Source organism: Nematolebias whitei, chromosome 3, assembly GCF_014905685.2.
Source record: "Nematolebias whitei isolate Nwh7 chromosome 3, NemWhi1, whole genome shotgun sequence".
Taxonomy (NCBI): Eukaryota; Metazoa; Chordata; class Actinopteri; order Cyprinodontiformes; family Rivulidae; genus Nematolebias; species Nematolebias whitei.
The window spans coordinates 41,475,334-41,487,870 of record NC_056500.1 but is presented as its reverse complement, the minus strand read 5'-3'; the positions used below and the strand labels follow the sequence as shown (position 1 = coordinate 41,487,870).

Below are 12,537 nucleotides of genomic sequence, written 5' to 3'. Positions count from 1 at the left end.
TATATATACATATATATATATACATATATACATATATATATACATATATATATATACATATACATATATATATATACATATATATATACATATACATATATATATATACATATATATATACATATACATATATATATATATATATATATATATATACATATATATATATATATATCTTCAGCAGCTAAAGCACAATGTTTTGTTGGGTCTGTGAGCGTCTCTCTTGTTTTAACCTTGGAACCAGTTGATATAAATCTTACTGCATGTCTCCCCCCCCCTCCCCCCTGCAGGCCTGTGCATAATGACTGCAGCCTCCATCTACACGGCTCAGTTTCACACCAATGAAACGGGAGGAGGGTACGGGCACTCCTACATCCTGGCATGGATCTCCTTTGTCCTCACGCTCTTCCTAACAGTCACCTACCTCGTCCTGCGGAAGAAGACCGAGTGAAGAGCAGAAGAACTAACTCTGTCGCGAAGCTGCAAGTTTGATTTTAACGTCTCGGTTTGGAACAAATGTGCGCTAACAAAGAGCCAAGTTTTTTTATTTTTGAATCGAGTCCAAGTGTGTGTGTGTGTGTGTGTGTGTGTGTGTGTGTGTGTGCAGAGGAAGGTGCAGCCCCTCAAAGCGCTTCCTTCCATTTTAACCTTAACTCGACTAATGAATCACGTATCCCTGTGTGTGCTCTAACATTTAGCTTTGAATAGTTCATCCAGACATCAGTCCTGTAAAACGAGAGGTTTGAGAAGTAAGTTTTTATGACTGACCAGCTGTTTTTTGTTTTACTTGATTTAAAAACGCCGTGCCTCGTCTCATTCATGTTAACACAACTTTGTTTTGAGGGAATGCACGTCGCCCGCCTCCTGTCCTGCAGATCATCTTGTTGAAAAATCAGAATGTTTTACTAAACCTTGAAGCGTTACACAGCCGTGTTATGTTATGCTCAAATGTGTGTTGTGAATCACTCTCAACCACCACCACTCCAACGTTTGGTTCAATCCCTGATGATCCGGTTCATGTTTGAACATTTGCTGGTTAAAGCTGGAGCAACATGTGACCGACTCCAAAACGTTCATCAGTGGAAGATTTACTGAAAGTTTCTTTACAAGTTGTCCAGTGGTTCACGGTATATTTTGCTAACAGACAAACATTACCGTCTGCCTTCACCTTTTAGTGGCAGATGTTAATGGAAAGCAGGTACAGCTGTTTGCAGACTGTATTCTGCAGGAAGTAAGAATCAGACAGGAAGGCGTGGCTCGTCCAGCACCAACAAAGTTACATCAACGCTCCTGTGAGGCGTTGTGTTCTAATGTTCCTGAAAACCATCATGTGGTGATGCCGACTCCAGCTCAGCATGATGAAGGTACAGCATGTTGCCATGACAACAGCAACTCCATCACAGAAACATGGAGGAATCAGGAAACGAGTCACAGCGTGTTTTTAGTTTTAGTCATTTATTTTACCATGAGTATATATATCTCTTTTTCAGTCTATGTACAATGTAACCATCTGATATTTTTGTAGCTTTTTGTATTGAGTGTATTTTTTAAGCTATATGTTTATATTTGTGTCTGTAGATGGCTGCTAACACAACAAATGTACAAATGAACGTTCAGTGATCCGAGGACGGAGGCGTTTACTGTCGTTACAGAACTACGTTAGAAAGTTTGTTCAAAGTAAATTTTGGAATTTAAGCCATGACATTTATTAATAAAGTTAATAACAATTCAGACTGTGGTTTATTCATTAAATAACTCTACATACAGTAAGACTTTTGCACAATAAATATCTGACGATTTAGTTTCATAACTTTTACTGCATAAAAATATGTGCACATCACTGTGACCGCAGGCTCCAACTGGGAAAAGTTTGTGACGTTGTATAAAATGTAAACAAACAATCTGCAAAGCTCATGAAGTCATATTTTATAGAGTGGAGCTCAGGAAATGTTTTAAATGTTGAAACGAGGAAACTCGCATTAAAAAAGGAAGTAAATAGTATTTTGATGACAGCAACATCTTAAACACGTCGGAACTGAAACAGCAGGAGGAACATTTTGCAGCTGATTAGGTTAACTGGCAACAGGCCAGTAAGAGGACCAGTATAACGAGCAGTTTATTATAGAGGCTGAATCGTTCAACAGGAAAGATGGGCAGAGGTTCACCAGTCTGAGAAAATCTGGCAACAAATAAACTACTTTAATGTTCCTTAATGGTAAAAAGGGATGATTGAACATCCTGTTCTCTACAGTTCACATCAAAACAAGAGTCAACCACTGGTTAAAGCTCTATCATGCACAGAGGAAGTCACAACGGCGTCCAGAACAGCTGCAGGCTTCTGTGAGCTCGTTAAAAATGAACCGAGGCCAAATAAAAACCTGCTCTGGTCATTCATTTGAAAGCCCTTTTTGGAAACACTACTCAGTACTAAAGAGAGGGACCATCTATTTTATTATCGGCACATGGTTTTTGTCTCACTGATGGTATGGCCGTGCATTAGTGGATCTGATATGGGCAGCACATCTGGAAAAGCTCCATCAAGACTTGTTGAAGAGCTGATGCTTCACAGTGGCTCTCCGTCTCGTTTAAAATGTGTTTGTGCCAGCGAACTCATCCGTCCATTTTCTTTCCCCACTCCTCCTCCGCTGGTCTCAGGGAGCTGGCGTCCCATCACCAGCAGTCACTGTGAGAGACTGGGACACGCTGGACACGTCAAGTCCATCACAGGGACACGTGACATCAAATTCAAAGTGACCTGTTTTTAAATGATAAGTTTCTTAGTTTAAACATTTGTGATCCACGCTAGAAAAAAAACGTCTAATGAGCTCAGGCTGCAAAGAACGTGAAAATATTAATATTGTTTTGCCTTTATTAAGATCTGAGTACAAACAAGTCCACAAGAAACCATCTAGTGACTCTGGAAACTAAAATAACACATAACTTTACGAACGTATTTTTATATTCAAGTTTTTAATAGGTGCTGTATATCTTGGGAATTTTATTTTTCTTTCAGCTGCTCCCTTCAGGGTCACCACAGTGAAATAACTCGCGTGAAGACTTGATTGTTTTTACACCAGATGTTCTTCCTGACACAACCAGACCACCGAGCTACCACAGCCCTCTGTGTGGAGCAGAGGGCTGCTATCTGGGACACCCGGGGGGAGCAGATGGTGGGGGTTAAAGGCCTTGCTCAAGGGCCCAGAGTGGGAGAAGTGGAGGTGGTGAGGTGTGGTTGCTTCAAATTTCTCATCCACATTTTTTGATTTGGGGAGTTGAACCTGCGACTATCCTATCACAAGCCCACGCTCTCCAACCTCTGCGCCACCACTCTGCAGTCTTTCTAAACAATCATTTTAATTGTAATCCTTTTATTTTTCTTTGAATTCGACATTTGTCTGCCGGCTGCTGTAGCGTCAGGAAATCCCCTCGTATAATGTTTGATGCAACTGATGCATTTATAAACATACAAGTTAAATTTCAGCAAACTACATATAATTTTGAAGCTTCGGAGATTAAGAATTTGAAAATAATTGTGACTAAGTGTTGAAAAATTCCTCGTGAATTATTTTGTCAGCATGGCTCACATTTGATGTTTACAGTGTAACAATGTGATTAAAATATGTTCATGAGGTTTGAAAATACTGTATTCTGTTTTATTTTTACATTTTACACAACATCCTGTTTATTCCCCAGAACTGGGATTATATCATTAAAATGCAGCAGACTTGAGATGTTTCCTGACACAAAGATGTTTGGTGTTCAGTGAGTTTCCCTGGCTGCATGTTACAAGAAGTGCATCAGTGAAACAAGCTCTGTCGGGCCTTACAACAGGCCCAGTCACAAACAGGAATATTCCATTCAGTGAAGTATTGTTCCCACAGGAAGTGACGGGAGCTGGACTGGACTAAATGCCTTGACCAGACGGTGTGATTCGCTCCAGAACCACCAGGTGGAGAAGATGATTCTGCTCTGCGGTCAGAAACGGCCTGCAGAGGAACAACAAACACACAAACATGCTTGAGTGCACGATCAGCGTGGAGAATGAGTGTTTTTGAAGACTCGTGAAGGTGTGTCCTGTGGTGGACGAGAAGGTTCCTGACAGCTCACCACAGCTCAGTCTGAAGACACTTCAGGGATTCGGTGTCCTTCTCCTGACACGCCATCTGCAGAACAGATCAGCTGCTAATGAAAACAACTCACGGCTGCAGGTTCACCACAAACAAAGGCCTTTATTAAACAAGAACATTAAATCTGAAATAATGAATTTAGACCACTCAGGCCAGAGTTTAAACTAAGATCATCTCATGCTGCAGATGTTCATGTCAAACCTTCAGTGGTGTTAAGGGTGACTTTCAGCTACTAACACACCAAACTTTAGCTCAGTAGCTTATTGGCTAATGGTAATTACCGTAATTTCCAGACTATAAGCCGCTACTTTTTTCACAGGCTTTCAACAACGCTGTGGCTAATTTATGGATTTTATTACTATTATTATTATTTTTGATGGACCAACGAGCTTCAAGCCGACAAAACATTTAGCCTCGTCACACCCGGCTGTGGCTGAGTGGTTAGAGCAGTCATCCTCCAATGCAAGAGTTGGAGGATGACTGCTCATATCGTATCCACCAGCAGTCACATGCCAAAGTGTCTCAGGGCAAGACACTGAACCCCTCATAGTCTCCGATGTGTGTTCCATCAGTGTATAAATGTGATCTACAGCTCTGATTAGTCTCTTTACAATGATTTGTTCAATTAGCTTTGTAGAGATCTAGTAGAGTGCTGTGTGAATGGATAAATGAGGACACAGATTGTTGTGTAAAGAGCTTTGAGTATCTTGAAATAAGACAGAAAGGTGCTTTATAAGTACAGTCCATTTACCATTTACCATTACCCGGGTGCTCACATAGCTGCATAATACAGGTCTCTCTTGGGGGGTGTCTGTGGCTTTTGTATGTATGTGAATGTTTTTGTACAGTGTCCTGAGACGACTTCTGTTGTGACTTGGTGCAATATAAATGAACTGAACTGAATTGGTTCCTCGTGACTCATTGAAATTACCTGCATAAATAAAAGTTAAAAAAAAAAAAAATCTTACCAATGAAATTATAAAACAGGTCATAGTGAATCCAATGAAACGGGGAGGGGAGGAGAGACCTGGGAGTGGGGACTCCCCTGCATGCACAGAGCAACGTTTGCTCTGCGGAGCAGAAGGAATATGAAGATAGTGACAAATGGCTTCCTGGTAGGCTACTATTTATATTTTTAACTAGCCATGTCACAGGCACTGTTCAGAAAAAAAACATTTACTGTATGTATCTGTGTATGTTACCGTACATAATGTAGCATTCTGTGGTCCACTGTGGTTGACTGTCGGTCACATGGCCTCCGGAAGGAATTATGGGTAAAATGTATGTTCATTGTTAATCATATCAGTTAGCTGTTTAGCATTGTTCTTTTAGTGATTAGTCTGTTCTTGTTATCCTAGTTTATGCATTCATTATGTGTTAGTTTGTGTTAGGACATTCAGCAGAGTAACCACGAGTGAGAGGTAGTTGCCATGAAGACCTGTAGGGTTCACTCTGTCCGTGTGTTGACCAGTAAAATAAAGTTTCAAAGTTCATGCTCAATAATCCAGGTAAAAAAAATCCAACTAAGTTAAGTCAGGTCATCTGGATGGTTTCTTTTTTTGTTGAGACGATTCGTCCTTCATCCAAAGGACTTCATGAGTCCGAGGAGCCTCAACAAACTCAGTCCCACAAGCAGCACACTCCCATAGTGGGCTTCATAGTCAAATAAAGTCTACAAAAACGCCATCTGGTGGTTGATTCTTGATCTATGACAAGAGCTGTACATCTCTCTCAGCAGCTGTGCTGACACATTACAGTATTTAATTAAAAGTTTAAAAAATCTTTTATGTACATATCTCATGTTACAACATGGACACCCGTGGGTTATAGACAAGTGCGGCCTATAAATGTACAATTTTTATTTTATTTACTGTGTATGGCTTATATTTATGTTAAAAGGTCTTGATCCTAAAAAATCTGCAGGTCCAGATGAACTTCCACCTCATTTCTTAAGGCTGGCTGCTCATATCATCACAGTCCCTGTGACCCACATCTTCAATCTCTCCATAAGACAAAACTCCATCCCAGACACTTGGAAAACAGCCTTTGTTCTTCCTTTGCTGAAGGGAGGAGACCCCACCTCACTGAACAACTATCGACCAATCTCTAAACTCTGCATTTTAGCCAAGGTTCTAGAAAAACTGATAAACTCTCAAATCAAAAATTACCTGGACTCATTTACATCTTACCTCCACATCAATCTGGTTTCAGGAAACAACACAGCACAACCACTGCCTCACTGAAGGTTCTTAATGATGTTGTTGAAGCACTGGATGCTAAGGATTATTGTGCTGCACTTTTCATAGACCTGTCTAAAGCTTTTGACACTGTGGATCATAACATCTTGTGTCATAAGCTCTCAGAAATTGGTTCTCTAACTATCTCTTAAAATCGGAGGCAATGTGTTCAACATAACAATACTTTCTCCAGTTATTTAACAGTCAACAATGGTGTACCACAAGGTTCAGTCTTAGGACCCACCCTCTTTAAAATCTACGTAATGTAGGTCAGAACATACCTGATACATCTATACATTTCTATGCTGATGACACAGTTTTTAAATGGTGAGCTAAAACAGTTGATAAGGCTTTCCAGCTTTTGCAATCTGCATTCAACATCATCCAGACAGATTTGTTTAGTCTCAAACTTGTCCTAAATGCTGATAAAACCAAAGGGATGCATTTTTCAAACAGGAAGTTGGTCCCAGCAGTTCTTCCTCCGATTTCATCCTCAAATGGTGTCCCCATTGAGTTTGTTGATTCCTATAAATATTTGGGTATCTTGGTCGACTCACATCTCTCTTTTAAGCTCCATGTGGAAAACTTGATAAAGAAAGTGAAAGTTAAACTGAGTTTCTTTTTCAGAAACAGATCCTGTCTAACCCTGAATGCTAGGAAATGCCTCGTATCTGTGACCTTCCTTCCCTCCATTGATTACGGTGACATTATTTACATGAACGCTCCTACAAGAACCCTGCAGATGTTGGATGCTGTCTATCATGGTGCACTAAGATTCATAACTGGCTGTGATTATCGTACCCACCACTGCACCCTGTATTCACTGGTTAACTGGTCTTCATTAACTTCACGCAGACTCTCTCACTGGTACATTTTCATCTTTAAATCACTTCTTGGTCTGCTGCCTTCATACATCTCCTCCTACATGTCTCTGTGTGAGTGCAGCTACAGCGTGCGCTCTCAGGACATTATTACCTGCAGTGTTCCCTCAGTGAGGACTGAACTTGGCAAAAGGGCCTTCTCCTACTCCGCTCCTGTTTCCTGGAATATCTTACAAAAAGATTTGAAGCTCTCGACCTTGACCTCTTTAAGTGGCTTTAAGAATCTGTTGGACTCCTGGCAGGGACCAATGCTGACATGTTCCTGCTTTTAGTTTTCTACATTCGCCTTAGAATCTAGCTGTTTTTTGTTACTTTTTGGCCATCTTATTTGTAAAAAACAAAATCTGTATGCTTTTTTATAAACGTCTATTGTTGTCCATTGTTGTCATCATTCTTTGTTGAAATCAGGTCTCTCTTGTAAACGAGTCCACGAGGCTCAATAGGATTAACCTGTTTAAATAAAGGTTGAATGAAAAAATATTCAGGTGCGCTCAATAATCCAGAAATTACGGTAGTTGGGTTGAACATCTTGAATTGGGTCGACCCCAAAACTGAATCAACTGTAGGTGACCAACCAGAGATTACTCTTTGAACATTTTAATACAGGACATCCAGTGGTTCATGAAATATTTGGCTCCAGAAACAAAAACATTATGGTCCCTCCCTTTTGGCAGTGGGTGATAAATAAAGATGTTACTTCCTGAAAGTTTTCTTAAAGTTTCTGTCAAACAGAAAAGTTACAGTCTCCTCTGCAAATGTTATCACTGGAGAACTAAACTCTCTGTTGCTAACAGAAAAGACATTCGTACACATCTGTCAGCATCTGGTGATGGCTACGAACAGTTGTTTTTATGTGAGCGGTCAGGAACATGCAGTGTGTCATGAAACTCACCACCACAGACTGCAGGAGCAGGAAAACATTCTCAGGCAGGAAGGTCACTGAAAGAGTCAACGTTCATATTTACACCTCGACACGATGTCATGAGACGTGCTCTGAACTCCATGGAGTCCAAAATAATTCACGTTATGTTGTTTTGTTTTCTCCTTTCTGTAAAATAGTTTGATATTAAAGGGCAGGCACCTTGGCTGTGAGGGTCAAAGGACTCCCAGGCGTATTTCTCCAGGGTCTGAGCGTGTTCAGGTAACAGCTTCTGAGGTGGCGGCTGAACAGACACAAAGAAAAAGACAAACCGACACAAAGATTGTGTTAATGCTTCACATTCAGCTTGTTCTGTTTGCTGTGCAGCCTGCAGAGGGCTGCCTCACTTTACATGGAGAGATTAAAATATTCAACGTATCTCAAGTAAAAATCAGTGGTGAAAACACTTTAACACTTTGCACAACTACAGTACGTCCAGAACCTTTTGGGCCATGTGTTAGGACACACAAAGGATCCTTGATAGTTGTGCTTATCTAGAAATGAGTAAACTCTTGAATAAGTTAAAACATTAACAAACTTGTCAATATTGTCTGAAATAAAACTGCTTGAAAATACATCTTCAAGAATCTATAGATAAAAAGTACAAGTTTGCATTTTTTTTTCCTTTTCTGATGAATAAGATGAGATATATGCAGTTGAATATTTTTTTTGGAGGTGACTGTTGAATTAATCTGGACCCTCGGAACTCCTTCAGCCTTGCATTGCTGAATGGAAGTGATAATCTTCCAATAATCTGAGTTGGACTGAATAGTATCCATCCATCCATTATCTTTTACCCGCTTCTTCCATTTTGGGTCACGGAGGTCACTGGTGCCCATGTCCAGCAGTCACTGTGCGAGGGGCGGGGTACACCCTGGACATGTCTCTAGTCCATCACAGGGCCACCATTCACTCTCTCACTCACACCTAGGGACAATTTAGAGTTACCAATCAGCCTAACATGCATGTTTTTGGTCTGTGGGAGGAAACTGGAGCACCCGGAGAAAACCCACACATGCACGGAGAGAACATGCAAACTCCACCCAGAAAGGGCCCCAGACTGGGATTTGAGCCAGGGACCTGCACGCTGAGAGGCAGCAGCTCTACCAGTTGCACCACTGAATAGTAAAACCACGATTTGTTTTGGAGCGAAAGACTTAAATTTGAGAGGAAGCAGCTGGAAGTGACCAGTTTCAGGTCACGCAAGATTCAGGGAGTCAGTGAAATTTCGAATACCTTAGTATTCTTGAATACTTGAAACTGCTTAGATAGAGAACGTTACTAATTGGCTTTTATGTATGTGAATGTTCCTGTAAAGTGCCCTGAGACAACTTTGTTATGATTTTGCGCTATATAAATAAACTGAATTGAATATATGACTTCTTCTGTCCTGTAGTTGGTCTAATAGTGAGGGCAGGAGCTTCAAATCTGGTGTTGAGGCAGAGACTGCTCTATGGATCGCTCTCTTCAGCTCGAGGGTGAGGTTCTGCCTCATGTGGAGGAGTTCAAGTATCTCTGGGTTTTATTCACGAGTGAGGGAAGAACGGCGCGTGAGATTGACAGACGGATTGGTGCAGTGTCTGCAGTATTGTGGACGCTGTACCGGTCCTTTGTGGTGAAGAGGCAGCCGAGCTGTAAGGCAAAACTCTCTGTTTTCCGGTCGGCCTACGTTCCTACCATCATCTATGGTCACGAGCTCTGGGTAGTGAGAAAGAACGAGATCGTGGCTACAGGAGGTTGAAATGAGTTCCCTCTTCAGGGTAGCTGGACTCTCCCTTAGAGACAGGGTGAGAAGTTCAGTTATCAGGAGAGACTCGGAGTAGAACCGCTGCTCCTCCACATTGAGAGGAGCCAGTTGAGGTGGTTCAGGCATCTGGTAAAGATGCTCCCTGAACGCCTCCCCAGGGAGGTGCTTCAGGCATGTCCGACTGGAAGAAGACCCCAAGAAAGACCCAGGACACGCTGGAGAGACTACGTCTCACAGTTGGCCTGGGAACACCTCGGAGTCCTCCCAGAAGAGTTAGAAGAGGAGGCTGTGGAGAGAGATGTCTGGACCTCCCTGCTCAAGCTGCTGCCCCCGAGACCTGACTTCAGAACATGTGGAAGATGATGGATGGATGAGACTACAATCAACGCAAAAAAATATTGATGAAAAATATGATTTATTTGGCATAAAATGGAAGAAAATAATCACAAATACAAAATGCATTTGCCATTTGAGTCTTCTAATCCTAATTCTAACTGGATTACCTCGAGCAGCATCAGCAGTAAGACTCTGGATATCTCACATTTGGCCACAATGTCCAAAAAGGCGCCTTTACACATGAAAGAAAAGACACAGAGGAGACATTAACAAAGCTCGGTTTGTCTGTGTGATTTAAAATACAACACAATTTAGTTCCCACGGCTGCTGTCACCTTTTTATTTTGACATGCATGCTGCGTGAAAAGATAAATGAAGCTCATGTTGGCAACATGTTGTGTATGAATTGGTTTAAAACGTAGAAAAGTTACAGCGGAAGCATGAAGTAGACTACGCTGCCACGGCATATTTGTCTCATTGTTTTAGATGAAATGATAATTTGATCAGTTTTATCTCAAGCCTGTTCCTGTTCCACTGGCTGTCTTCTGTCAGTATCTAGTCATGGTCTTCCCTTCTGGCACATCTGTTGGACCAGCTGTTCTCCTCGTCTACAACTGAAGTCTTAACCAAATCCACAACAGCATCTTGTCCAGTGTTTACCCCACCATTATACAAGCGGGGTGCGCCGCCCTGCCAACAGAACCGAGCGTCCCACCTACCAAACCAAACTACGTGCAACACCTCCCTGACGAGTGAGACTGACAGATTCCACAAATTCATGATGCCACTGGAAGGTAGAAGGTGACGAAATTAAATAAATAAATCATGAAATAAATCATTTCAAAGGTACATTTCATTATTTAATGGTGAATTTAATTGTGTATTTAATGATGTATTTAATATTTAAATGATACGTTAAATTATTATGTTTGTATTATGTATTTATTTATTTAATTTTGTCACATTCTGTCCTCCAATGTATGGTGACAAAATTAAATAAATAAATAAATCATGAAATAAGTAATTTAATTGTGTATTTAATAATTGTATTGTGTATTTAATGATGTATTTAATAATTAAATGATACATTTCATTATTATGTATTTATTTATTTAATTTTGTCACATTCCGTCCTCCATAAGACGTGTCTCCGTCTCCCCCCGTCGTCAAAAAATGAGCGCCCCGCCATGTCAAGTTATCTAGGGGCGACACTGTTGTTCATCACTTTCTTGCAGTAGCTGAGGCCTGGGCAAGACCTGGAGGGACTGTGTATCTTCTCTGGTCAGGGAATGTCTCGGGTTCCCCCAGAACGAGCTGGAAAGTGTCACTGGGGAGAGGGATGTCTGGGTTTCTCTCCTGGACCTGTTGCCTCCACAACTCGACAACAGATAAGCAGCAGAACATGGATTGTCCCAGGCAGAGCAGTGACAGGTCCTGGTGAGTGGAAGAAGTTGTATCCACCACCAGGCACAACGGCAGAGCTGGGACAGTGGAAGGCCACCACTGTCATGTGAGGAAACTACATTTAAGCAGTTTAAAAACTACAAAGCATAGTTTGGGTTTGGAATGGTTGGTGGTGGCCATCTTGGATTTTGATGTGGCAACACAGTTTTTGATAGAGACCTTTTCTATACCTAGATACAGCCACACACCAACATGGAAATTGATACTTCACTTATTTTTCACGTTATCTTGCTCACAACATGAACAGAAGGATGACAGGTATTGCGCTCCCCATTCACTTTGCGACGATGGACAAAAATGTTGGTCTTACTTTGGTCCACCTCAAATGACCAGATGCAACCAGTATTGAAAAAACACCATGTAGATGTTGTTGCTTGACAGCTTTTTTCCTTCTTGCTCTCAGTGAAGGCGGATGCTTATCCCTCCTGCTCCTTCCCTTAACTGCTCTTTGTACGATGTTGGTTTGTGTTTTTTCGGATGGACTGTACTGAAATAAATTCATTGTGCTTCTGTGCAATGACAATAAAGCTGATTCTGGTATTCTGTTTCACAGATGCAACAATATCTTTTATTAAAGTGTTTAATAAAAGTAAGATTAAGCCGCTCTCTTGTAAACGAGTCCACGAGGCTCAATGGGATTAACCTGTCTAAATAAAGGTTGAAAGAATATATATATACAGGTCCTTCTAAAAAAATTAGCATATTGTGATAAAGGTCATTATTTTCCATAATGTAATGATAAAAATGAAACTTTCATATATTTCAGATTCATTGCACACCAACTGAAATATTTCAGGTCTTTAATTGTTTTAATACTGATGATTATG

The 12,537-nt window shown here is 41.0% G+C and overlaps 2 protein-coding genes across 2 annotated transcripts in view; one reads left to right on the top strand and one right to left on the bottom strand.

Moving 5' to 3' along the window:
- The window catches only part of emp1 (epithelial membrane protein 1), a 15,507-nt gene extending 14,948 nt beyond the window's left edge, over positions 1-559 (top strand). Inside the window, exon 5 of the mRNA XM_037674971.1 lies at positions 291-559. Coding sequence (XP_037530899.1) covers positions 291-451 — 161 coding nt within the window. The 3' untranslated portion in view covers positions 452-559. The remainder of the gene's footprint in view (positions 1-290) is intronic.
- Positions 560-3,904: 3,345 nt separating this feature from the next.
- The window catches only part of f8a (coagulation factor VIII associated), a 34,613-nt gene continuing 25,980 nt past the window's right edge, over positions 3,905-12,537 (bottom strand). Inside the window, exons 8-12 of the mRNA XM_037674970.1 lie at positions 10,415-10,479; positions 8,327-8,408; positions 8,138-8,184; positions 4,108-4,163; positions 3,905-3,986 (exon numbers count right to left, since the gene is read on the bottom strand). Of these exons, the coding sequence (XP_037530898.1) occupies positions 3,905-3,986; positions 4,108-4,163; positions 8,138-8,184; positions 8,327-8,408; positions 10,415-10,479 (332 nt within the window). The remainder of the gene's footprint in view (positions 3,987-4,107; positions 4,164-8,137; positions 8,185-8,326; positions 8,409-10,414; positions 10,480-12,537) is intronic.